We start from the raw sequence: 26511 nt of genomic DNA, 5'->3' as shown, positions 1-26511 counted from the left end.
CAAATCCCAAGATGTCTGTAAGGACAGAAATGAAATATTAGTGTCAAAAGATAGCCAGATCAATACAGACACATATGCTGCTTTTCTCTGTTGTTGAGTAAAACCTATCAGTCAGTGAAGGGGTATGCAATGTGTTGGAGAGAAATTACAAAGTGAGCAGAAGATAACCATCCCTTGTTTCAGAGAATTTGTACTTAGGAGAGTTTATGATTAGAAGAGTTTGTACCATCATTATCATTCCTATATAAACTCTCAAAAAGTTTGTTATTAGGGCAAATAATGTGTGGTCAAATTAAATCACCTAAATCATAAAAAGCATAAATGACCCAAATAGAAGCATATAGAGTCATGTAATTATGGATTTGCCCAAATTTATAAGAGGTGTGGTGTTTCAGGAAAGCCTGAGCTCATCAGAGACAGGTGGCGTCAGCAAGCAAGCATAGCAAAGAAGAGGTGAGCCATGTGAGGCATTGGAGCACAAGATGAGAGAACCCTGAGCAGAGCCAGGGCATAAGTGAGATTTGTGAGGTTCAAGGCAGCATGTTAGGATGGAAAGAGCACACATGATCTTAGGCAATTGCCCAACTCGCTGGCCCTAATTTTCCTTATGAAATGAAAACAACACTAATAGTCGTAATAGTTTCCACCTTACAGGATTATAAGGAGAATTGAGATGAAGTCTGTGAAAACATTTTGTAAATGATAAAGCAGTGGTGGTATTGAAGAAGATGATGACACTGCTCTTCTTCTTCCCTGAAAAATGAGTGAAAATGAGAGGAAAAAAAGTTTCTTCCTGTTCCTGAAGAGACAGAAGATCCAACAATGCTCTTTCACTCACCTTAGAGATCTTGCCTTTATATAGGCTTTGGCATGTGACTGGTGGAAAACATCATGCTCTCAAGGAGGGGCTGATGGGAGTGGGAACTGGTGCTGGCCAGAGTCTCTGCACTACGCTCTCTGGTTATTGTGGGGTTTTTTTTTCCTTTCTTGGAACCTAAAGGAAATCTATTTATTTAAAATAAGGATGGGATACCCACCATATGCCTGTCCTTAAAGAGCTTATAATCTAGCAAGCCATGAGCACACCCACACGCACATGCGTGCACACACATACAAACAGAATGTAGCAAGAAATTTGAGCATAGCTCTTGTAAAAGGATGCCCAGTATGTTTTATGAGTCCACTTGAATGGAGATCTTCCCAGGGAACATGAATGTGGTCAGCTGCTTGAATAATTCAATGGGTATTAAGCAAAGATGGAGAGAATGTGCCACTCAGAGGGGAGAGGTTGAACAGCATGAAATAGTGGATTTGGTTGTCAATTAGTCCAAGGTATGTTGAGCTCAGAGTCCCTGGCAGGGAGTGGCAAAACCAGGTGGAGGGGAGGATATGGAAAACTGTCGAAGGCCTGAAGGGGCATGCTGGAGTTTAGACTCTGTCCTTAGGTGGTAAAGAACCATTGGTGTTTTATAAGAAAGTGACTTGCTCTGATCCTTGTTTCAGGAAGATAACTTGCATATATAGATGAAAATATGGAAAGCCTTATCACTTTGGGGTTAAGCGTGAGAGGGAAATACAAGTCACAAAAGGCAGAGAGAACAGATAAGATACAAACTACAGATGTGAACAGTCTAAACTCGAGCAGTGCTGATGGGAAGAAAGAAAAGGAGATAAATTCAAGAGACGTTTTAGTGGTAACTCCAGTGAACAGTCCCAGTGTGAAAAAGAAGAATTATATAAAGATAACCTTGATGTTTTGAGATGAGAGTTTTAGACAATATTTGTCCTTAATGAGAATTGGGTCCCCAAGAAGATCATGCGGAAGATGGTGATGTGTTTTAGCTTGAGACATGTTTAGCTTTACTCCAGGACATTTATGTGGACTTTTCAGGGGGCAGTCATGAATTTGGATGAAATTAAGCATTAAGCTGTCATCAGCTATTACAGAAGCCATGTGTTCAGACGGGATCATATATAGAGAGAATTTTGAGTAAGAGAAGAATTTTGGAAATACCTATTGTTAAAATAAGCAGATTGAAACACACATGATCCTAAAAGATAAAAAGTCATCTATGTATGAAAGGAAATTGATTTCAAGCTCAATGGCTTGATCTTCTACTGAAGTGGTCACTGAGGTTTCATTTCCACCCCAAGTCACACCCTTAGGGCCACCCACTACATTTACTCTAAAGACACACTGAGTGCCTACCATACATTAAGTATTGTTCTAGGGATGCTGGGATACAAAACCAATCAGTCATGGCTCTTGCCCCCAAGAAGCCTGAAGCCCAATACTAAGAGAAGTTCAACAGCTGTCTCTTTTGCTGTCACCAAGCCTTAGGTATATTCACAATGTTCCTGGGAAGCAAAAGTGCTTCCACAACAGCCCCAGTTTCAGAAGCTGTTCAGGCTTCTGGAAGTAACACCAAACTAAGCCTAGATCACGACTAGACAAGGTAGCCCTTCTCCACATGAGCTGGGGCCCTTAACCATGGGGTGGACACATGGGCAGACCAAACAACTGAAGTTGTAGGGAAAGCTCACACCAATTTTTCCACACTACTTCCTCACTGACCAAACTCTCATTCTCTGTGTTGCTTGCTTCAAGCCTCAGCAGCTGTGAATCCTGCCAAGGCTGTCCAGAAAACGCTATCAGCAGTGAAGAGTGTCCATGCTTCTGAACAGCATGGCTACCATCAGAATGCATGCTCCTGTACCCTCTTCTTGTATCTTAAAAGTGTGTCATTTTTGAATGGCTATAGGTGGGAATGGTTAACCAGAAAAATCAGTCCCTCAAACACACACACACACACACATACACACACACACACACACACCACTGCATACCAGTTAATTTCACTGCCCCCCACCATAAATGTCTCTGAAAGGCACAATAGTTATTTCAGGTGTGGCAGGTTAGCAATTATTTTGGTCAGAAACTTTTCTACATCTCTCAAATCATGTCACATTAACTCATTCATACCATATTCACGCATCCCACATTTGTTGAAAATCTAGTACCTGCCAGGTCTAGTATTATGCACCACAGGGCCATGTTATAGACTACTCCAGGTTTATTTAGTTCCTATTCAAGTGAAAGTCTTTTGTGATAAAAACATAATCCAATAGGCTGCTACTGTTTCTAAAATCCTGAGTGAGTTCAGGTTGGCCTATTAATTCTCTATTTTTTTTATTCTCTATTTTTGATCTGTCTTACAAAGTTACTTACACCTTACTATAAATTTTCATATATGCAAATCCTTTCCCTAATGAACTTAAATTTTAGTACTTAAAATTACCTTATCAGTCTACGTATCTGTAAAAGTAACTTTCATGTGTAACAAATTAGCAACATTGAACCAGATCAGATTTATATTTAAAAAATATTTTTTTTATTCATTGCTGATTTGCTTGGCCTAGCAAATAAAGAAAGACTGGTGCCCTCACAATTGGTCAGAGAAAAACAATCACACTGTACAGCCGTGTTGTATTTATTTATTCTGATAAACAGAGAACAAACCACACAGCTCATGAAATATATACCATAAATAACAAATGGCAGTAGTTCAAAGATACATAATATTTGAAAAACTCTGTACATGTTAAGTCTCTACCAAGGGGAAAAAAAGTCTCTATCAAGGAAAGATGGAAAGACATGAACTTGAAATTATTAATGAAATATTTTAGTTGTCCCCCAAACCCAAATCTATATTTTTTGGCATCTAAATTCAATACTGATCTCAAATCAGGTGTGTGAAAGGAAGCTTTCTAATGTCTTCCTAGGTCAGCAGGGAAAGAATATTCCTCACACCTACATCCAGCAGCTAGGCTTCCTTCCAAACTCATCTATGATGAAACTGAGTAACCAGGATAACTATAGAGTTTCTGACAAATCTTTAGGGCTGCTTTGTCATCACCAGCTGTTCCCAGACATGATGCCCAGCTCTGGGTCCAAGGGGCTATAGGGGCGGGGGAGGGGAAGGTGGCAAGGTGGTAGGAATGAGTTGGGGCAGAAAGAGAAAGAACTTAGAGATGAGTGAGGCACATGGTAGTAGAAAGGTTCAAGCAGGGTCAGGACCACCAACCAGGTGTCCATAAAGGGTCAAGTTTCCAAAGTCATCCACTGATCAATATGAGAAGAAAGTAAACACAAAGGAAATACCACGTGCTTCCGTTACATTCAAATCTATTCTCCTGTGGTGGTTCCTTGACGTGGGAAGGACTGCTATAATAGAAACCAACTGGATTTTCAAGGGCAAGAGACTTTGCCACTAAATAAGATGATGTCATTCTTCCTGATGATGAAAAGGAATGGGTGATCCGCTCTGAACACCCTGGACTCTGGGAGCTGCTTTTCTACGATGTTACTTCCTGTAGCAGCAGTGGCCTCTGTACCCTCTTCAGTGACCTCTATGTAGGACTTGTGCACCATTTTGGACACATATAGACGGCCTCCTGCAGCTATACCAGACAGATCAGCTCTGGATTCATCAAAGATGTCTTTCAGCCCCAGGGCTCTTAAATGGTGTTTGATTTCATAATTCTTCTCTATCTTGAATTGAGGAAGAAACACCTCAACATACTGAGAGCTCATTTTTCTTGGATTGGTCCACTCCATTAGATTCTGAAAGGTCAGCCTGTTTTCAATCTGCAGGAATATCGAAAAGGCAATTCAGAACCATACGCTTAAGAGACAGATAAAACACCAACCACAAAGATAGATGGTTTTCCGTAATTATCCTCTCCTGGATATTTGCGTGTAAGAATGTCAATGGGTTCGGGGGAGTCTGAAAATGGGAAATTATTAACACAGTTCAAGCACTCTTTAACAAATCATGTTTAATTCGCTCTGCTATGACAAGGTGTGGCTTACTTGTATTTTGAGGCATTTCTGTTCTAGTCTGCATGTGAACAAATATAGCCAAAGTGGAACAGTGGGCAGGTGAAGGAATTAGGGTAGCAAGGATCATCAGGGGGAGAAAGGAGCTCAGTGGTCATTTAAGCCAGTATTCCTTGACCATTTTCCATCATGAAAGTAATAGGAAATGGTAATGTTTACATAGCTTGCAGGAATAGCCAATGGAACCCCAAGGGGCCCAAGGCAAGGAGCCCAGAGGTCTAGACTCCAGGGTTTATTTAGGTGATCTGTACCTTCCAGTACAATTACCTACACCTTCTAGGGGGCTTGGGTCCAAGTCAACTCTCCTACTCAACACATGCAACAACTGAAGCTCAAGACACTGTAAGGAAATGTGCTGAATTGCATGGCTGGGCACCTCAGTTACACAGCTAGGAGCCCATGGCTCTCTCTCCAGCACCACTGCTGCCCCAAACAATTCACAAATGGAGCTCACCAACTCCTGAATACTGACAATTGATCAGAGAGACTAGTCCAGACTTATACAGGGAAGATTTTTCATGCACATTATTTACAAATCTTATAGGTAGATATCTGTTCTCAAATTCAGTCTCACTAGAATCCTAAAGAGCTTTTTAGAACTATCCTTATCAAGGATCTAAATTTATATAATCAAATTTTGTCTAATTTAAATTTTATGCATGTAAGTGATCCAGTTTATAGTTAATCTATAACAATTTCTCATTCTGAATTCGAATTTTTCCTCATTTAACTCGCCATAAAGCCAAATCCCCATTATTTAGTTACATAGAGTAATATAGGTCTGTAGGATAATGTAGGAATATAGATTTATACTAAACTGACCCAAACATCTTTAGGAAAATCTATCATGGGAAAGAAAAAAGTAGACAATGAGTAAAAGAACAAATCTATCTTTTGAGTTATCTGCTGTTTGTTTTATATGGGCTACTTTTTCTACTACTGTAGATTATTTGGAATCAAAATCTAATTGTGATAAAGATTATCAAGTGAATTATTTTTTTAAGATTTTATTTATTCATGAGAGACACAGAGAAAGAGGCAGAGACATAGGCAGAGGGAGAAGCAGGCTCCCTGTGAGGAGCCCGATGAGGGACTCAATCCCAGGAACCCCAGATCCTGCCCTGAGCCGAAAGTAGACACTCAACCACTGAGCCACCCAGGCGTCCCTCAAACGAATTATTGACCTAATATGAGTACCAATATTTTATATTGTTACTTTGGATTTATCATAGCAATGTTATGACATTCCTCTTGCTGTTCATGTCAAAAAACACAATTACAATGAAACTAAATGAAAATCGTAATGCAAGAATTCTTACAACCTGAAATTTTTAAGTGGATGCATAAAAACACAATCAATAACATCCTAAAAATCTTCTAATTCCCCAGTGGTGAAAGTGGTAGTAGCAACTTACTTGGGATAGGTCATTCTCAGGCAGCATTATGTACATGCTTATGCCACCATGATACTTGAGCTCAAGAACCTGCATGGGTGGGTCTCTAATGACAGACAAATTGAACTTCCGTTCTTGATGCATCATGGAGACTGCTTTCCCAGGACACTGAAAGTCAAGTCGCAAAAAAACTTTTATAAGCCCTCCTTATTTCATTTATACAATGAAAATGATGCTTCAATTTTTGGTTGTTCCTGTAGATTTTTCCTGACCTGCTGCCAAGCAGTGTTTCACAGCTCAGACTTTGAGATTAACTGCCTGAGTTTAAAACTCCCAGCTGTGTAACTTTGGGCAAGTTACTTCACTTCTCTGTGCCTCTATTTCTTCACCAGTATAATTAGGGTAAAACTAATCTCTACTGCATAGAACTGTTGAAAAGATTGCATGAGTTAATATACCACTTGGTACTTGGTACACTGCTTTGCACTTAGTGTTTTACCTGAAAACGTTTATATAATAAGTAATGAATAATCATTAAATGCCACTATAACTTAAAATGACCACCATAGTTTTTTTTTAATTTTTATAAGACTTCATTCTTAAATTGTGTGATTTGGATAGTACTGTCTGTATTTTACTTTTGATGAAAGAAAAATATCTAGAGTATTCATAGTAATATTTATCACTCATTCAGTGATCTTTTATTTTCACCAGCTCTCAGTACTCCTACGTCTCAAATTTCTGATGTGGAAAAATGCAGGAAGAATATTTCAATAAATAAAACTAATTTTAAAAGCTAACCTGAGCTTCTCTGCCTCAAAAGGCTGAGCGATTGAAAGAAACTTTTGAGATCAATTAGTGGAATCGCCTCATTTGTGAGGATAAGAAAGTCTATAGTGCTTGAGTTAACTTGACTCCAAAGCCTTTGATGTTTCTACTATAAGTTTATTGTGTACAAATTGGGAAACACACACACACACACACACACACACACACACACAAGAATATATGTTTTATAAAAGTTGGTTAAGACTGACACTCAGAAATGTGTAACTTTACTAAACATAACTTCTTCCTTTGTAAAAGGACACACATCCTTGCTTTGCCTAGGGAAAATCATTGATATTAAATGACTGGAACTATCCACCCCACAGTTAGAATTACAAAAAACTAAAAGCACACTTTTGTCATATTTTCAAGTTGATGACATAGGCATCCAAATATTAGAATATTTTTAAATGAATCCATACTTTATTACTTTTCTCAAATTTGAATGTATTTTAAGAAATATTGACTTATGGGACATCTCCAGTCATGTACCATAAACTGCATTATCAGGAAAATAGGTGTATTATAAGCAATTCACCATAAAGCACTGGTAAGCAGTAGAAGAAATAAGTAAAGAAATGAGGAATCCTTCATTTGTCTATATAAATACCATAATTTCTGCAAAGGAATACTATTGGCAAAAAAAAAAAAACTTCTTAAAAATATTTCCATACCTTGGGAGATTTGAAATGACAATTTAAGGTTTCATTCTTGCTGAAGGCCAACTCCCACTTGCCTTTGAAGTACACAGCATTCACCAGCACCATTACAGCAGAGGAGCTTATGCCATCTTCTTGAAAGACATTCCTGATTTTACCTTTGGAAAAATAAATGGAGAAAAAAATGTTAATTTTTAATGTAATTTTTATTTTTTATATTTTTAGACTTATTTATTTGAGAGAGAGGCAGAGCAGAGGGAGGGGTAGAGGCAGAGGGAAAGAGAATCTCAGACTCCTCACTGAGCATGGATCTCATCACTCTGAGATCACAACCTGAGCCAAAATCAACAAGCAGATGCTCCATTGTCTAAGCCACCCAGGCACCCCATTAATGTAATTTAAAAAAAAAAAAAGACAAGCTGAACATGATATTTTCCTTATGACATAATTCTAATAATAACAATGATATTAGTAATAATCTATGAATAATCACTCCATCCAGTACTCTCTGAACACTTTATGTACAATATTTGGTTTAATCCTCACAAAATCTCTATGAGGCAGGCACTATTATTGTTTTCACTTCCTGTTGAAGAAGATGGAACACAGAGAGATGGAATAATTTATACAACATCATACAACAAGAAAGTTACGGCAAAAGGATTCCAACCCAGAAAGACAATTCCCCAAGGGCCCTCCTTGCTGGTAAGCACCAAACTACCTTTACTGCCCCAATGAGATCACAGCCCTCCAAATATAATTTAACTCCATTCTGTTGGGCTAATTACTTCTTTCATTCTACATTAAGATTTTTGCCGGATGTCAAACCTACTCTTGATACTTGAATCATAACCATGAAAGGCACCGTCCTTGTCCTCATTGGGTTCACGGTCCAGCACAGGGGAGGCAACAACCAAACAGAGCCATACACACTGGTACTGCAGCCATGTGCTCAGGGTGGGGTGCTGTGGGAGTACAGATTAAGGGCTCCCATCTCTGACTTGACCTTCTGCTGGAGCTGAGGGCCAAGGGGAGGCAGAGAGAAGCTGCATATAGTAGAGGCTGTCTATTTAAACACACGGAAGCCTGGAAGAGCATAGAGTATTTGGGAAAATCCTAACTCATTCTGATGTATTAGGGAAAGTAGTGGTTGGAAAGGTTACATTCAGTGACCAAATAATGAAGAGCCTACATGTCTGGTGGTAACTTTGGATTATCCTGAAAGCAATGGAAAATGATTATTCAGGATTCATTATAAGATAAGAAAGAACACTGTCATGATGGGTCAGATTTCTCTTTCAAAAGGACTGCCCTGGTATGTGTGGAGGATGGGGAAGGGGTGATAAGACCTGGGTGGGTTTGTTGGTATGTTGGCAGCATTTTGAAGTGTTCCCCCAAATGAGTATTGAGAACAAACTAAGAATAATTTTAAGATATATTTGCGTGAAAAAAAGAAGGAAGAGAAATAAATAACTGGTCCAGATGGAAAAAGGTGTTATCAATCTGATACCCTTAAAAAATACACACTAAATAGAATTCCATTCAGTTATTGGGAAAAGCAATGGCACAGTGTTAGTTTGTGAATAGTGTATTTGAGACTTGTGGTGGCTAATGGTCAAAGTAATCCCCTACTGAGGTAATGATGAATGACAAAAGGAAATTGAGACACTGTATTCTTGTTCCCAGTTGTAGTATGTTGAATGTTTACCTTTTAAGAATGCAAGTCACATGTTTCATATTTTTGAGACAGAACCAGACTCAGCAAATACAGGTATATTGTTCTGAGTATAAATCCGGATCAAGCCTTAAGTAAAGAAATGACCAGGCTTATAATCAGTTGATTATAAAATACCATATTTGTTTTGACTCAACCAGAACATCAACTGGAAATCGGTTTTTAGATGTATGAAAGACACTTACCAATAAAGCAATGTATTTTTTCTGAAAGGTACTACCTTTGCCACAAATATTATTTTGATAAATGAAGAGGCTTTTAAAATGAAAGATAAACTATGCATCTTTTAGAAGAAGCAATGATATAAAAATATACTTCACATATAGTAGGATGTCATAAGTTCAATAAACTTCCTTAAGAAAAAAACAGCGAGATACTGGATTGATCATTATAACGAAACATTATGTTGTGGTCACTGAAAATAATGTTCTATAGTCTTCTAGTCTTTGTTCACTACACAGGTATAAGATATTGAGGATAACTGGGTAAATTATTTCAGCTTGTCACTAATGGATGAAATGGTCATAATGAAGTCAATATTTGTTTCATAGGATTGTTTCCCAATCCAATGAGATAATGTAATAGATAAGATTTCTGAAAAGTATAAAGCATGCAGATTATTAAGATACTCAGAACCACATTGTGGACAAATATGAAAGCAATTATTTTTTATTTAATAATATATTTTATTTAACCAATATATCCCAAATCATTCCACCATATAATATATATAAAAAGCTACTGAGGATATGTTTACATTCTTTATTTCATACTTGTTCTATGCAATTAGATGGTCATGAAAATTGCAAAGTAGTCTGTAAAAATGTGGGAGATAGAGTATGAAGAAAAAAATCTAGACATAGATGTGAACATAGGCTACAAACATAACTAGGTCAACTTATGTGCATGAGGCCAAGGACTAGAATAAAAAGTGGGAAAAGGGAGGATCCCTGGGTGGCTCAGTGGTTTCGCGCCTGCCTTTGGCCCAGGGCGCGATCCTGGAGTCCTGCGTCGGGCTCCCGGCATGGAGCCTGCTTCTCCCTCTCCTCTGCCTGTCTCTCTCTCTCTCTCTCTCTCTCTCTCTCTCTCTCTCTCTCTCTCTATGTCTATCATAAATAAATAAAAATAAATTAAAAAGAAAATGGGAAAAGGAAACCGTGATTTACTGAGGTGCTAAAATTGTGAGGAATCTTTGCTTCCCATTTTTCAATGTGATTGAAAAACATATAGCATCATATTTACCATCTTAACAGGTCAGTTGTATTAATTATATATGCCTTGCTGTGCATCACACCTTCAGAACTTATTTCATCTCGAAAAACTGAAACTCTAAATGCATCGGACAACTCTCTCCTTCATGCACCAGCCCCCAGACCCTGATAACTGCCACTCTATTTTTTTTTAGTTGAAGTACAGTTAACATACACTATTATATTAGTTTTAGGTGTACAACATAATGATCCAACAGTTCCATACATTACTCAGTGGTCATCGAAGTAAATGTACTCCTAATCCCCTTCACCTATTTCATCTCCCCCCCACCTCCCCTTTCATAACAACCACCTGTTTTCTCTGCATTTAAGTCAGTTTTTTGTTTGTATCTTTTTTTTCTTTGTTTTGTTTCTTAAATTCCACATATGAATGAAATCATAATATCTGTGTTTCTCTGTCTTATTTCACTTAGCATTATACCTTCTAGGTCTGTCCATGTTGCTGCAAATGGTAAGATTTCATTCTTTTTATGGCTTAGTAATATTCCTTTCTATCTATCTATCTATCTATCTATCTATCTATCTATATCTTGATATATATATCAAGATATATATATCTTCTTTATCCACTAATCTACTAATAAACATATGGGTTGCTTCTACATCTTGGCTACTGGAAATAATGGGGCAATAGCCACAGGCATATATATATTTTTTCAAATAAATGTTTTCATTTTCTTTGGATAAATATCCAGTAGTGGAATTCCTGGAGCATATTGATAATTCTGTTTTTAATTTTCTGAAGAACCTCCATACTGTTTTCCATGGTGGATGCACCAATGTGTCTTCCCACCAACAGTGCTCGAGCAATATTCAATAACAGCAACTATTACTTTGGATTAGGAGGAACTGTTCCTTGTATATCTTACAAAAGACTTCCAGCTGTATTTTTTAAAGATTCTTTATCTATTTATTTAGATAAAAAGACAGCAAGTGGAAGAGAACAGGAGCAGGTGGGGAGGGGCAGAGAGAGAGGGGGAAGCAGGCGCCCCCCTGAGCAGGGAGTAGGACTTGCGGCTCTATGCCAGGACCCTGGGACCATGACCTGAGCCAAAGATAGACACTTGACAGACTGAGCCACCTAGGTGCCCCAAAACTTCCAGCTTTAAACTTGACTATTGTTAGTATTCACATATCACTGACAAATCTTATAGAAAAGTAGGGTTGCACTCACCATGTGTCTCATTTTCAACCCATTTATTAATTTTATATCTGGTATCTTCTACATCATTTGTAAAGTCAACTCGTTCCACTTTGGCATTGTATAATTTTTCAGCACACTCAATATAGTCCTATAAATATAAATAATTACAGTTCTATAAGTAATACACAGTTCTTATAGTCATAAATCACCATCAACTAAGCATATAAGAAATCTGTTTTTGAACTCATCTCTTCATTTCCACCATCTAACTCAAAGACTCATTCCTCACTCAAAAATGAGGAAATATGGCTAGAAATACGAAAACATGGCTAAGACAGGAGCTGGAGAACCTGAAACTGAATTTGCACAGCAAGCATGCTATTTGAACTTATGTTTATTAGGGGGAGGCTGATTAGGATTACATCTAAAGACCACTCCCTTGGCTTTACCACTGCTTTCTCACTATAAATACTTCAACAGTGTCTTAGCTTATCTTTCTTGCTCTTGTCACCCCCTTCCTATTGAAAACATTAAGAAGGCTTTCAGGCTACTTCTTGTACTTAAAAAAGGAAGTTCAAGCCCCTGGACTTTGCCTGCACTTGAAAGAAAGAAAAAAAAAAAAAAGAAAAGAAGTCAAGTTGATGAGAACAAGCAGAAAAGGTGAGCACTCCAAGCAATAGTACCCTCAGAGGAGTAAGAGGATCTTTGCACACTCAGAAGACCAACAGGAATTTGTGCTGATGGAAACATGTGTAGAAGGTGGAAATGGAGCCAGGGCAGAGGAAGAGCGAGAGTGTCTTGTTGCCCTTGACAAGGAGCTTTCATTTTATTTTAGAGTAAGTTATTTAAAGCATTTAAACAGAGGAATAATATTTAAATGTATGTTTCATAAAGGGGACTCTGAAATCAGCACAGAAAATAAAACTGATTGGAAATAGAAGGACTTGTTAAAGTGTCCTTATAGTTTATCCTGAAGGATGTAAAGAGGTCCTGAACCGAGGCACTAGCAATTTCCAGGGTCATGGGGAAGACAAGAAAAATGTTAGAAATGCACTAGAAGGTGGAACTAGCTCTTTTCTTATCCCCTACCCTTCCATTTCCTTCTTGAACCATTCAGACTCAAAGCCATAAGGAGGGGCGAATCTAGGTAGGTATACATCTCAGGATGGGGAGGACCACTGTGGCAGGGCTGGATGGCATAGCCCCATCACAGTGAGGAGCCATTCAGCACAAAGTTTTAGTGGCCAAACCAGATGAAGAACACATTGCCTTGTCAGGGAAGTCCAGCCCTGGAATTCAAGTTCAGGCAGTGTCCTGAGGCATCCCTGAGGAGGGGAGTCCTTATGCAGATATTAGATCTTAAATAGTGTGAGATGGGCATCCATGTGGGGTGTCAAAGCACAAAAAAGTGAGAGTGACATCTCTGTGGTAGGCAGCTCACCATGGGGTGTGGGGGACTAAGTGGAGGGAGGAAGTATTCTCGTGGAGAAACAGCCTAACATGGAGGGGCAGATCTCTCATGGGATGAAGAAGGTGTTTTCACACTGGGAGGGGCAACAGCATCAGTGATAGGGGATTGGTTACATAGAAGGAGGTGGATCAAACAAGTAAATATTAAGAATAATGTCAGCCAGACTTCTCACTATTAGAGAAGGGAGATAAACATAGGAAGACAAAAAAAAAAAAAAAATGAACCCTGTGGTGTATTAATGGAAATTGGAGATACCAATAGGAACTCATGAGTTTCATTAGATACAAGTAAAGAGATGAACACGCATTTAATATATGCATGTATCTTCCTTAAAAAGAACTAGGGCTCCTGGAGAAATGGCTGATTCTAGGACTAAAACAGGAAAAGAAGATGAGATTGGAACATCTCATGGTGCCAGAGAGTGCTCAAATGAAGGGGGCCTATCAAAAAAAAAAACACAGATGCCAATAGAAGAAATAATTTAATCATGAAAATAATATGATGGATTATAACCTTTTGGCTAAAACAAAAGATACCATAGGTCCATATTGCTATAAATAAACAAACAAATAAGTAAATACGTTTTCTCAAGAATGAGATATTTACACAGCCTGAAAGCAGTTCCCTACAAAATACTTAACAGGGGAAAAGGAGGAACTTCACAACAGTGAAACCCAGCAGATATCTGTGTAATCACATAATCAAAGATGGCAGGACAAGCAATGGGATAAATCAGAATCCTGTTGGTGTGCAATAGGGATAACACAATAAAACAAAACACTGGATGTTTCCATCAAATCTGGTGCAAGTGTTAGCTAATGTTATGGCAATAATCCTTGCACAATATATAAATGTATCAAATCAACATGCCATACGCTTTAAACTTATACAATATTACATATCAATCATATTTCAGTCAAACTGGGGGAAAATGGAACTCTAATTATGAAGAAACACCAAACAAACCCACACTGAAGGGCATTCTAAAATATACCTGGCCTAAAACTGGACACTGTGAATATCATCAAAAGTGTCGAGATCATGAAAGTCAAAACAGGCTATGAAATGTTCCAAATTGAAGGAGACTAAGACTAAAAGTGAGTCAACAACAGAATATAGTGCATGACTCTGACTAAATCCTTTGCTATGAGGGGATGATTTTGGGCTGACTGGTAAAACTCAAAAGGATTTAAAGATAAGCTGATACTAACATAAATTGTTAACTTCCTGATCTTGATGGTCGTACCGTGATTATGTAGAAGAATATCATTTTTTGTAGGAATTACATGAAACTATTCAAATATGATAAAGCATCTCAAATGGTTCAGGTGGGGAATGTTCTTTCTACAATACTTGAAACTTCTATGTGAGTTTGAAATTATTTCAAGGATGCCTGGGTGACTCAGTGACTGAGCATCTGCCTTTTGCTCAGAGTGTGATCCCGGGATCTGGGATCAAGTCCCACTTCGGGGTCCCTGCATGGAGCCTGCTTCTCCCTCTGCCTGTGTCTCTGCCTCTCCTCTCTGTGTGTCTCTCATGAATAAATAAATAAAATCTTTAAAAAAAAGAAATTATTTCAAAATAACTTTTCTTTTGAAAGTAGAAGGAAAACCTCTTAGGTCTTCTTCACTGATGCACTGTGAAGCTCCAGGAAAAGGAAAAGTCAAAGTTGATCAAAATACTTGGTAAGTCATTCACTGAAAGAGAACCCAGGGGTAGGAGAATATGTGGGGACAGGAGATATGGTATGCTGAAGAATCCATAGACCCTGAGGACTTGTAGTAGGCAGGTAGAGAGATGAGCATAGCACTCAGGGTGAGGAATGATTCATCATACAGCCACAGAGAACTGTGGAGGTATGGAGGACAGAGTCAAGGAACTACACACTTTCAAGTTGATCACCTCTTCCCAGATAAAAGAGTAGACTCAAAGTGTTAGAGGTCTGATAGCAGAACCCTAAAGGACACCACTATTTCAGAGATAAGCGAAGGAATAAAGATAAACAAAGGAAAACAAGATGAAGAAGAAGGTAGAAAATCAGGAGAAATCAATGCCATAGAAACTATGAGAGGGGAAAGTTTCAGGGGGCTCCAATAGTGTTGAATACTAAAGAGGCAGGTAAGACCCAAACTGCGAGGTGCCCATAGCTTGGTGTCCATTGGAAGCCATCAGTCACCTTGGTAAGAGCAGCTTCAGGAGAATGTAGAAGGTAGAAGCTAGTGTGCAATAGCTAGAGCAGTGAGAGAGGGTGGAAAAAAAAATGGATCCTGCCTAGATTTACCACTCTGAAGAAATTTGATTTTTCAAGTTTAGATTGTCAGACTGAGAAACACAAAAATGGGAAGAGAATCATGGGGTAACTTTAAAAGAAAAAGAAGAGAAAAATTTAGAAGATTTGTCTCTGGAGCACATTTATATGCGAAGACAGTAGAGTGACGGAAGTTCAGGAAAAATACTGACAGAAACATATCAACAAGAAACTTGGGTGGGGAGTGAGGTGGCAAGAAGAAATGGAAAAATTATCCATTAAACAGTGTTCCCTCTGAAAATGTAGGGAAAGAGGAAAGGGAGCCGGGTGTGAGTCGGGATATGGATCACCCATGATGGTCTCTGTTTTCTTTGTCAAGTAGAAGACAAGTGGAGATGGGAATTTATTGCTTAAATAAGAAAATACATTATTCTGTGGTGAATGTGCTTCTACCTATAGAAGAGAAGCTGGAATACAAAACAACACAAGTCTAGGTTTTTTCTCTATATACAGTCTGTTCCACGGACTTCTATCATATGTTCATCATTAAGAAAGAGCCACACTGTGTCTCTTGAAAATTCTTCCATTAATTTTAAGATCAAATTGCCTATCCAGAACTAAAATATTTATCCTTTGTATGTTACAACATGTATTTTCACTTAAGTACTAAAGTAAATTCCTATTTTAAAAAAGGGGGGGGCAGCCCAGGTGGCTCAGGGGTTTAGCCCTGCCTACAGCCTGGGGCCTGATCCTGGAGACCAGGGATCGAATCCCATGTCAAGCTCCCTGCATGGAGCCTGCTTCTCCCTCTGCTTGTGTCTCTGCTGCTCTCTCTCGCTCTCTCTCTCTCTCTCATTAATAAATAAATAAAATATTTTTTTTAAAAAAAAGAAGTTTGAAATTTAAAGGTGCTTGTGCCAAGTATGGAAAGTCTATTTTTGAGGTGAAGACGACAAACGATTGTAAAATTAGGACCGAGTCAAGTGTTTGATCTTGGCCAGGCAGACAGCAGTGAGTGTGCAGGTGGTCCCTTCCGCTGGCTAGTCACCCGTGGAGCCCAGAGCAGCACAGGGGTGTCACCCTGAGGTCTCGGGCTATCCCAGATGACCAGACATCCACCCACACACCGGAAGGCCATGGTTGACACCCTATTGCTGTCGTAATTCTGATGACCAGGGGAGACAGGATGTGTGCTGAAGAAAACCCAGGGACATTTCCACCAAATCCCGTGGCTCCTGGTCCTCACCTGGGCTCCCACAGCCTTGGGCCCTTCTCCTGCCCCAGGACCAACTGGATGGATCTAATGCATCAGAGATCTAAAGCTCATGGCACAGAACTAGTTGAAACTGATGGTGGCCACAAGGGTTTGTTGGGAAACTGAGAGAGGCAGAAGAGCTTTCATAAGTGTTGGGAGGAATGAGAGAAAGATATTACTGAGCACCCAGCTGACTGCTGGGCAGCACTGAGAACACCTAGCGGGGCTGGGAGCCTGTGGCATCATGCTGGTGACCACACACAGACACACACACAGCACAAGTGTCGGGTAGTGGGTGGCCAAGGAATAGCTGCTGGGGGAAGTCATGGGACTGATCCGGATGGGGCTTTGCTGGGGGAAAGAGAGAGCTGATACGTTGAGAGACGACAGAGCGATCAAAAAAAAATTGCATAACTCGCTGCAGCTGAAGAACAGGTAGGGTGGGGCTGAAATAACAAAAGAACGAGAAGCATGGTATGATGTGGCCACTGTCGGGCAACTCCAGTTGTAGATTTCAAGAGTGCAACAGTTCTGGGCGTTGATGAGTTTCAGGGTGTGGCTTGGGCATTTGTTACTGTAGTGGTATAGAGGGAGGGTCACTGGGAGCACTGTGACTGTGCTCACAGCTGGGTGTCCTCTTCAGTGTCCCTGGGGTAACCTTCAGTTTCCCGAAATGATGGCAGAGCTGAGGGGCAGGAATGGCATTCACAGAGGTCGGGCCAACCAAGACAGATGTAGCACAGATTTGGGGAAGAGGGAGGAGAAGGTAACAGAGATGGTGGTTGGGTCTCCTACACACTTTTTGTAAAGACAATATTATCTTCAGCAATTCTATTGGACTCATCCACACTCAAATATGAGTAAAAAACTTACACAACAAAAGGAAAAATACCTGGGAGATGATCTATCTTTGCACTGGTCTGACAACCGAAAGTTGACAATAGTTACATTTTCAATGCAAAGTAGTTTTTAGAGTAACTAACTGTGTTTATAAAGGTTTGGGATGGTAGAAATGGCAGTGTCTGTTTCCCATGTTGGTAATCGGATGTCACCTTCACCGTGCTGGGTGCACACAATGAGTGCCAGATAAAGGAACATGGAAATGTGCTATAAATAGTAACATGACATACACATCAACCTCCGGGCTAAAAGAGCTAGCAGTCCCTCAGGGACTCTGCAGCATGTGTGGGAAAAGAGGCACAAAATGTGCAGCTGAACACAGAGGGTGGCCCCTGTAAAGCTTCGGTAAGATTCCTTTGGAAAGATTAAAGCACAAAGTGGCCTCATGCTTCAGACTTGGCCAGCTGCCAAAGGGCTTGGGAGTGGTGTAGGAAGGCAGAGAATCTGTGTGGGTGACTGGAGAGACAATAATGGCTGGGTGGAACACAGACAGCTGGCCAAGAGGCAAGTGGAGATCAGCCCAGATGATCATGAAGCAAAGCTCTGTGGTCGTCTGACAAGTGGGGAACTCAAAGGGAGAAGAAGCACGCCCAGAAAATCATGGCCCTTGCATCTGCTTCAATAGTACTAACCTGCCTGGTCGCCCCAGCGATGGTGGCTCTAAAGCGTGGGTTGAGCCCAGTGGCGTGGAGGGTGTGGTCTGGGTCGCACTGGTCTTTGGGTGGTGAATGCATTGATAACACAGACACCACAGAGTAACATGAAAACTCGCCTGCTGACCTCGAGTGAACCGATCCTCTGCCTTCCGCCCACTTCTCTGCTGCTGCCTGGCCTTATCCTAAGTCCCACACAAGGGGCCCTTGGGTCAGTGATCTCACTGCAACGTTACTGTTGGCAGGACAGATGAAAGCATGGCTGAGAACAGAGGAGGGGGACTCAGCCCTGGGGATCCACAGCCATCCCAGGAGACACGAAGCTCAGAGGAAAAGCTGTTTCCTCTGCTGCCCACAGACAACCCTAAATGGGTTGCTTGCTCCTCCCACCCGGTTACAGCGCCGCATCACTGCCAGAGGACAGGGTGTCTTGGGGTTTGGAGCCTCGCAGTCTGCTGACCCTGAGTATGGGGATCACTTGGCTCAAGTGAACTGCACTCTGAAAACAGAGTGATGAAATTTCGAAGACATCTGGGAACATCATTAGCAGCTATAAGAAAAAAAAATCTCCGTTATAAGGCTCCCTAGAAAGACACAAGTCCCTTTGCAGACAATGGATTGAATGAGACTAGTGTCCAGAGAGGAAATCACCTGTGATGCGGGAGGCCACACTTACCTTATGAAAGTCAAACACTTTTTCTGCAAAAAGACCATTGACAATGCTGAGCTCGTAATACCTATGGGACGCGTTTATATCAGAGAGGACTCTTTTCAGTTGAGATTGAAGTCCTGGCTGTTATTAAAAAGATTCATAAAAACGTATTACAGGACTGCAAATATAACCGCACTCTTACTTACACAAGAAATAAAACATGTATATTATACCAGAAAAGAATTGAAAAATTATGATGCTTGTAAAAGCAGCAATGCTACCTATATTTACAATTTCTGGCCCTTTCTCATAATAGTACCTGTAATCAACATTAATTAAAAATTTTACCAAAATAATTAACCTTAGAACAAAATTGTTAACAGCAGATAATGAATTTGCCTTGTATGTATACTAAATAGTTCATTTTACCAATATAAATTGGCTGTGAATATCAAAGGATAAAAGCAAAATCTGCCAAAATCTGACCAACACACACACAAATCTTGGTAAATTAATAATTAACAAGTAAATTATCAAAATTCGTACTTAAGATGCCACACTGTGGAAATCTGAGTGAGACATAGTCCTTGGCTTTGACAGGACACTAAGCATAATTAACTACATCGGTGAGATGGTAATTTCTCTAAATTTAGTCTCACATTTTTTTTTTTTTTTGGCATGTTGTCTTTACCTGAGTGTTAGAAGAGCTTCCCCATCCTGACGCTGTGTTGAAGTGAAGCATCTGCAGACGGGGAGCAAGGAAAGCAGTTAGCAGGTCCTGCTCGACAGTAAGGGACCCCACAAAATAAAGTTAAGGAAGAGACTTCATAGTCAATGATTGTGTTTGTGTGTATATTTGGAAGCACACAGGGCACACGTGACAGGTGCAGCCCCCCTATTGACTTGGTTAGGACACAGATTATTCATTGGGGAAAGTGCCACAAGCTGGCAGAGGTAATAAATCGATGGCTACAAAACGGATTGTGCTTAATAGTTATTTTGGTTTGCTCATTCTGGTGGAGCAATTTAACAGTTACTCACTGATTAAACCTAGACAAGGATCAAAAAAGAATCAAATAAGAAATTTTATTTAGCTACGTGGTGGACAAGATTAAGGCTATATACGTAGGCATCAAGACATAAAAGGGAGACGTAGTTACTGAATATCTAGGAAGTCCTAAATGTGAAGCTAAATTGGGACTTGAGAGATGTAATTTAAGATCCTGCGACTATTTGAGGAAAAAATAAAGAAGATCCTGCGATTATCTGAAATTAGGTAGTTTTAGGTTTTTCCTTTTCCAACGTGGCTCTCATAATCCTATTATTTTAATAATTGCTATTCTGCTCAAGCTTTAATTTTCTATTGCACTTTACTGAATTTCCCCAGGCCCTTACATCCACGGGTTCTGAAATGCAAAACAGCTTCTCTCCTAGGAAGTGATAAAGCGTGCTACGTATATGGTAGTCATTTATGCAACTGTCTGGAGCAATCTGAATGTGCGCTGCCCCCCAGATACACAGAGACAGCCAAGATTGTCTGTAGAAGGGTGTAGGTTTTCTTTAAGGGTCATATGTGCCATATTTGAAGCTAGTGGGAGGTAGAAGTAGGGAAGTAGGGAGAAGGGGTGAAAGACCACTTTGACCCTGGGTAAAGAAATCATGTATGGGAATTTAATTAAGTCAATGCTGCTATCAGTGCCTCTGTGGGAGCAATCAACTTCAAGACTTCAAACCCCTAACTGACAGCACCATCTTATTGGCTAGGAAGAAATGGAACAGCTCAGTAAGACATATGAGATCGTATGAAGACTAGGAGTGTCACTATTAGTCTTAATAGGTCACAGAGAATTGGAACCTACCTCAGTTTCTACATCCTCTTACTCTAGAATAATAATTAATATTGAGGTAGAGTAAGAGATAAGGCAAAGGCAACAAGGCAAATCTGATATACAAATTAGTAGTTAATTTAAAATTCATTGGTGGGGTCTTTGCAGGCATTGAGACACCATCCTTGGCATCCAGATGTCATCCCGCCCCGCCTCCAAGTTCTATGCCATTGTGGAGCATGAAAAATATCAGGCCCCTTTCTCATTTTGCCTTGCCATTGGATAGACTGATATTTGGGAAAATTCAGAAGTACCAGAAACATAAAACATCATGGTATAGTGTCAGGACTCAAAAATGGTGTCTTTTCAGAACTAGCTCTTTTGAAACCAAGTTTATAGTTGGTTTAACTCTTGTGAAACCAATACTATAAAAAAGTATATGAATGCCCAGAAGTCATTCTTGTGAAGTTTTTGAAAAAAGCTTCAACAAGTATAAATATTTACTCGTTCTTTGATCATTTCTAATTTTACTCTATTTTGATAATAATCTAGTTGTCTCTTCTGATATTCCTAATTGGCTTTTAGTAAACTGGACTGGTACAATATTGAGGCGATACATATATATTTTTATATTTTCAAAAATTCTGAGCTATTAGACATTTAACAATAAAACTACCATGACTAGGACACCTGGGTGGCTCAGTGGTTGAGCATCTGCTTTGGCTCAGGTCATGATCCTGGAGTCCTGGGATCGAGTCTCGCATCAGGCTTCCTGCAGGGAGCCTGCTTCTCCCTCTGCCTATGTCTCTGCCTCTCTCTGTGTGTGTCTCATGAAAAAATTAATAAAAATCTTTAAAAAAAATAAAAATAGAAACCATTATATTAGTGTAAGCAGAGGTGTTTCTGTTTGCTGCCAACCCTGTTTTACCAGAAGGTTCACCAAATCATTTTCCATAAGCTATAAAACAAAACCCTTGAGGTCACTAATTTAGAAGAAGGGAAAAAGGTTTCTTAGTCTTTATTTTACTTGGTTTTTGTTTTATTATACAAGGGCATTAAGTTGATTTAAGATGTGGAGTTGGGAAAGGTAGTTTGGATAAGAATTTTGAACTTTGAAGAGTTACTTGTAGATATCTGTTTCTGGCCAAGAAGATGTGGATATGCATTTCTTGAAATACACGTTACATCTTTCAGCTAGGAGACCCTGCAAAAACATGAGAGGTGACACTACACTGGGTATGGGAAGCCATACCCCTTACCAAATACCACTTTTGCCTGGGGCCTTTGTATCACGTAGTGGTCCTGCCCTAGCTCTAGCACCTTATCATTTTGATAAGGACCTTGCTATCTTTTTGCCAACTTATTTCTTGAAATGATAATAGAGCCTATGTTTGGTGTTTCAAGGCTGTGACATATATTCCTAGTGTTTCAGTCTTAAAAAAATAAATAAGGCTTGGTTTTTCCTCCAAAAATAAAAAAATTAAAATAAAATAAAAAACATTATATCAAAATAATAAAGTAAAGTAATATTAGAGCTAAATGAAAAAATATGATCCTGAACACAGGACCTCATAAATAAATAAATATACTTTTCTTCTCTTTCACTTAAATGGCAAGTAGCTGGTATGTCACTTTAACTCCACTGAACCTCATGTGTGCCAATTCTGGATTTCAATACTATTATCCTACTATTATCCAATAAAGGAACCAGGGCTTCACTGAAAGTAGGTAACCTGGCCTGTCTTGAGCCAAGAAAATTCAGGATAGGCTCAGAACATCATGTTGTCAGTTAGCAAAGATTTAGTCATCTGAAAGGATTATTTTAAAATGACAAATTTAAAGAGATTTCTACTGGCCCAACTGTGACCATCTGAGCATCAAAAGCAAAAATGACCACTGATCCATGGTAACACTTAAGAGAGACAGATGGATGGATGCCATAAATTATAACTAAATTGATTGAGGCTGGATTTCTCTTTTATATATATACCAGATTTCTCTTTTATATATATACCACCTCAAGTGCCAGGTATTACAAGGAAAAACTAGCTGGGACAGGATTGGGGGGCTGTAAGGGAAGGCTAACAATTTCCAAGAAGGAATACTGCAGACAACTAAATATTTGTACAAATGAATTATATGAGTGTTTCGGTCTCTACAGTTGCCATTTTTTCCCCTCTTACATGTTTCTTATAGGAAGTCATAATAGCAAGGATTGTGAGAAGTAACTCAGGGAAGGCACGGAATCCACAGTGACCGTAAAAAGAGCAGGCCCTGGTAGGAAAGGCTCTTTGTTTTTTTGGTTTTTTTTTTTTTTTTTTATGATAGTCACACAGAGAGAGAGAGAGGCAGAGACACAGGCAGAGGGAGAAGCAGGCTCCATGCACCAGGAGCCCGACGTGGGATTCGATCCCGGGTCTCCAGGATCACGCCCTGGTCCAAAGGCAGGCGCCAAACCGCTGCGCCACCCAGGGATCCCAGGAAAGGCTCTTTGAATTCACTGTGACCCACCCCCCATGAGCTATTGACCCGAGTTCACATGGCAGCTGGGGGGCAAGGAGACCTCAAGAAATGAATCAGGCAATAGCCTGAGAATGTTCCTAATCTGAAATCATACAACAATAAGTAACTGCCTTCTATTGTGTTAAAGGCGTGGGGTTTCGTCACAGGTGTGGAGCCGATCCATCTTTGTCTAACATATGGAACAGGAACAACCTGGAAACTATCTTAGGTGGATACCACCAAAGCAACCCCCACAGTTTACAGGTAAGGATCCTGAGGCCCACACGGGTGAACTAATTTTCCCAAATCAGAATTTGGATCTAACTTTCTAACTCGCAGGCCAATGATCTGTTTCCATGACATCAAGTTGCCTTACTAGGTTCTAAAACATTATGTATTTATACTAATGAATGAATAGATTTTTATGAGTTGCCAAGTTTTTTCTTTCCCAAAGGCTTTAGATTTGTTGATCAAAATCCCAATTTTAAAATAACTGAGGCTTTTCAATAATGTACTTAGGGCTGCATCTCAGTTTGGCGGCTTTAAGGCATATAGTTCTCAGTTGTGGGTTGATTCTACTTCGTGGGGGACATCTGGCAATACCTGGAGACACTGTTGATTGTCACGACAGGACAGAGGTACACTAGTGGTATCTAACGAGAAAAGGCCAGGGATGCTGCTAAACCTTCTCCGGGGCACAGAAAAGCCCCTCACAACAAAGAGTTATCTGCCTTAAAATGTCTGTAGGGCCAAGGTTTAGAGACTCTGGCTTAGGAGATCACCTTGAATTTGAAACATAGCTCTGCCACTTACTAGCTAAGATGGTATGGGAACACACAAAATCCGGGTAATAGTACCTACTGTCAGTGTTATTGTGAGCAGCAAATAAGGTACCCATGGAACCTATCCCACAGCCTAACACTGACGAAGTCCTCAGCAGTTAGTTGTGATCAGCTCATTAAAGGTGCTCAACATACTGGGACTGGGAATCACTCCAGCTTTTGGAAAAATGGCATTCTGAGACTCCGCGGTTATTTCCCTAGCAACAAACATTCACTGAGCTATAAGGAGGGAGAAACAAATCGCCCTAGCTTAAAGTACCTGCACGAACAATCTTCAACAAGTGCTTAGTTGTAAAAGGTTGCAACGCAGACGATCTTCTCCTAGCTCTCTTTTATGAACTAGAATATGGGGGGAACCAGTGGGCAGGAAGGGATGATAAAGACCAGCCTAGGCCTGGCATCTCACCTGCTACTGAGCTACTGCAATTCCATGACTGTTTCACTTCCCTGCACAGCATGGTTCAGGGTAGTGTACATGGGTTAGTTAAAAAGTACTTTCTAAAGATGTTGATGACAATGTGATAACCGTGCAGGCAGGCTGCTATTATCTGGAATGTACTATTATGTCTTTGGTACCTAGGTCACTCATATTTAAGGTGGGACTTCATTGATATCTTCTTGTTCTTCTTTCTTATCTACTTGACTACTAATTTGTTTATTAGGCAGTGGTTTCCCAAGCTTTAGTGTGCACCTGAGGAGTTTATTAAACTACAGATTGCTGAGCTCCATCCCCATGGTTTCTGATTCAGTGGGTCCCAGGTGGGGCCCAAGCATCTGCATTTCTAATGAATTCTCCAGGTGATGCTGATGCTGCTGGTCTAGGAAATGCATTTCGAGAACCACTATACTAAAGAAAAGAATCAAAGCGACAGGTCTGAGTATGTTCTTGTTGTCTCTCATCTCAAAAACAAGTGCTACGAGCAGTGAGACTTCTTCACACCCGGAGAGGGGGACTCATTGAGATGTCTTCATTTACATGGGACCATTGCAGTAGAATATGCTCTTGTAGGAAACAATTGGCCCTAAACGATTAATTGCAGAAATCATGGGTGGTGGCATAATGGAGACTGACCTTATCAATCTGGGAAACACAATCACCCCGTGCGCCCAAACGGACCAGGGCCAGGGCAGTGAAGATGCTCAGGGAAGAAAAGAACACATTTTCACTTCCTTGATTGTTATCCATCTCTCTGAACAGATTGAAGCAAAACTCTGCATTTGCTGCAGCAAGGGAGGCCATTGTGGAACGAAGTGCCGCCTAGAGAACAAAGACAAATGGAATGAGTTCCAAGGACATTTTGGGTGATATGATGGTTTTTTAAAATCATTTCTTTTTATATTGGAAGCTTCATTTCTTCAGTCTTGGATGTAACCGTCAAATAACTTAGAACAAAAAGAAAAATTTCCCCTGGTCCAGTATCTTTGTTACCAACACTAAAACTATCTCTTCTGCCAACAGCATCATGAGACACTCATTTTGTTTTACACCAATACTCTTTCGTTCAGTGTTTCTATGTTTCTGCCTATGCTCTCCCACTCACATCCAGGACATATTTCCAGTTCTCCTTGATGTGGCATTTCAATCATCAGAGGCATCTGAGAGTTCTGTTTTCAACTCCTAAGCAGACATATTCCTAGGTTCTACCATTGATCAAATCACCCCAGCTTTCTAAGCTGAAATAGAGCAAAAGTGCTCTTTGCACTAAAACAAAGATTAGAACATTAGACAGTCTATTAACAGGACTATAGTCCTTGCTTTCTAAATCTGTAATTTTAAAAAATATTGACATTTGGAGATTTAACACATAATTTCCTTCCTTCTCTCCAGAATAGCTGCCATACATGTGCTTAGAGTAATCATATACCTTAACTCTTTTTAAGACTGTCCTAACTTCAAATATTATGGGTCTTTGATCCTGTATCTATTATTTTCACACCATTTTCTAACTTTTTTGAAATGTAGAATGTAATTAACCATATTACGTATCACAAACATGCACAGGACTTTCCAACACAGAGGTCTCTCTTACTGGAGAACCTGAGGTATAACAGCAAATTTACAATCCAGGATGAAAATGAGACTGTCTTCAAATTCTTGATAATGTTTCTGAAATATAGAGGGCTGCCACCAGCATGAAATTCTTCAACAATCTGCCTTGGCATTTCTTTGCAGACTTTTTCCACAATACTCAAGTGATCCCAACACCAAAGATGGGGTTGTCTCAGACTGA

General features: G+C 39.8%; 1 protein-coding gene across 2 annotated transcripts; it reads right to left on the bottom strand.

The window, feature by feature from the left end:
• Positions 1-4249: 4249 nt before the first annotated feature.
• On the bottom strand, positions 4250-25520 carry SERPINB7 (serpin family B member 7). 2 transcript variants are annotated; one of them, XM_025997575.2, is made up of 7 exons: positions 25353-25520; positions 19802-19852; positions 19135-19251; positions 11962-12079; positions 7797-7939; positions 6316-6462; positions 4250-4648 (listed from the first exon to the last, which is right to left on the bottom strand). In XM_025997575.2, exons 1-7 carry the CDS (start codon positions 25518-25520, stop codon positions 4250-4252), a joined length of 1143 nt encoding a protein of 380 aa, XP_025853360.1. The 2 variants fall into 2 exon arrangements, with proteins under 2 accessions (XP_025853360.1, XP_025853361.1); XM_025997576.2 differs by lacking the exon at positions 19802-19852.
• Between the last annotated feature and the right edge of the window lie 991 nt (positions 25521-26511).

The sequence above is a fragment of the Vulpes vulpes genome, chromosome 5, assembly GCF_048418805.1.
Source record: "Vulpes vulpes isolate BD-2025 chromosome 5, VulVul3, whole genome shotgun sequence".
NCBI lineage: Eukaryota > Metazoa > Chordata > Mammalia > Carnivora > Canidae > Vulpes > Vulpes vulpes.
Note: the sequence above shows the minus strand (reverse complement) of the source record. Positions and strands in the feature narration are given on the sequence as shown.

Coding starts and splice junctions, on each gene's coding strand:
- SERPINB7 (XM_025997575.2), bottom strand. CDS start 25,520: ATGGCCTCCCTTGCTGCAGCAAATGCAGAGTTTTGCTTCAATCTGTTC. Junction 19,853..25,352: donor GTGTTTCCCAGATTGATAAG/GTCAGTCTCCAT, acceptor CCCCGTCTGCAG/ATGCTTCACTTCAACACAGC. Junction 4,649..6,315: donor CTGAGAATGACCTATCCCAA/GTAAGTTGCTAC, acceptor ATATTCCTGCAG/ATTGAAAACAGGCTGACCTT.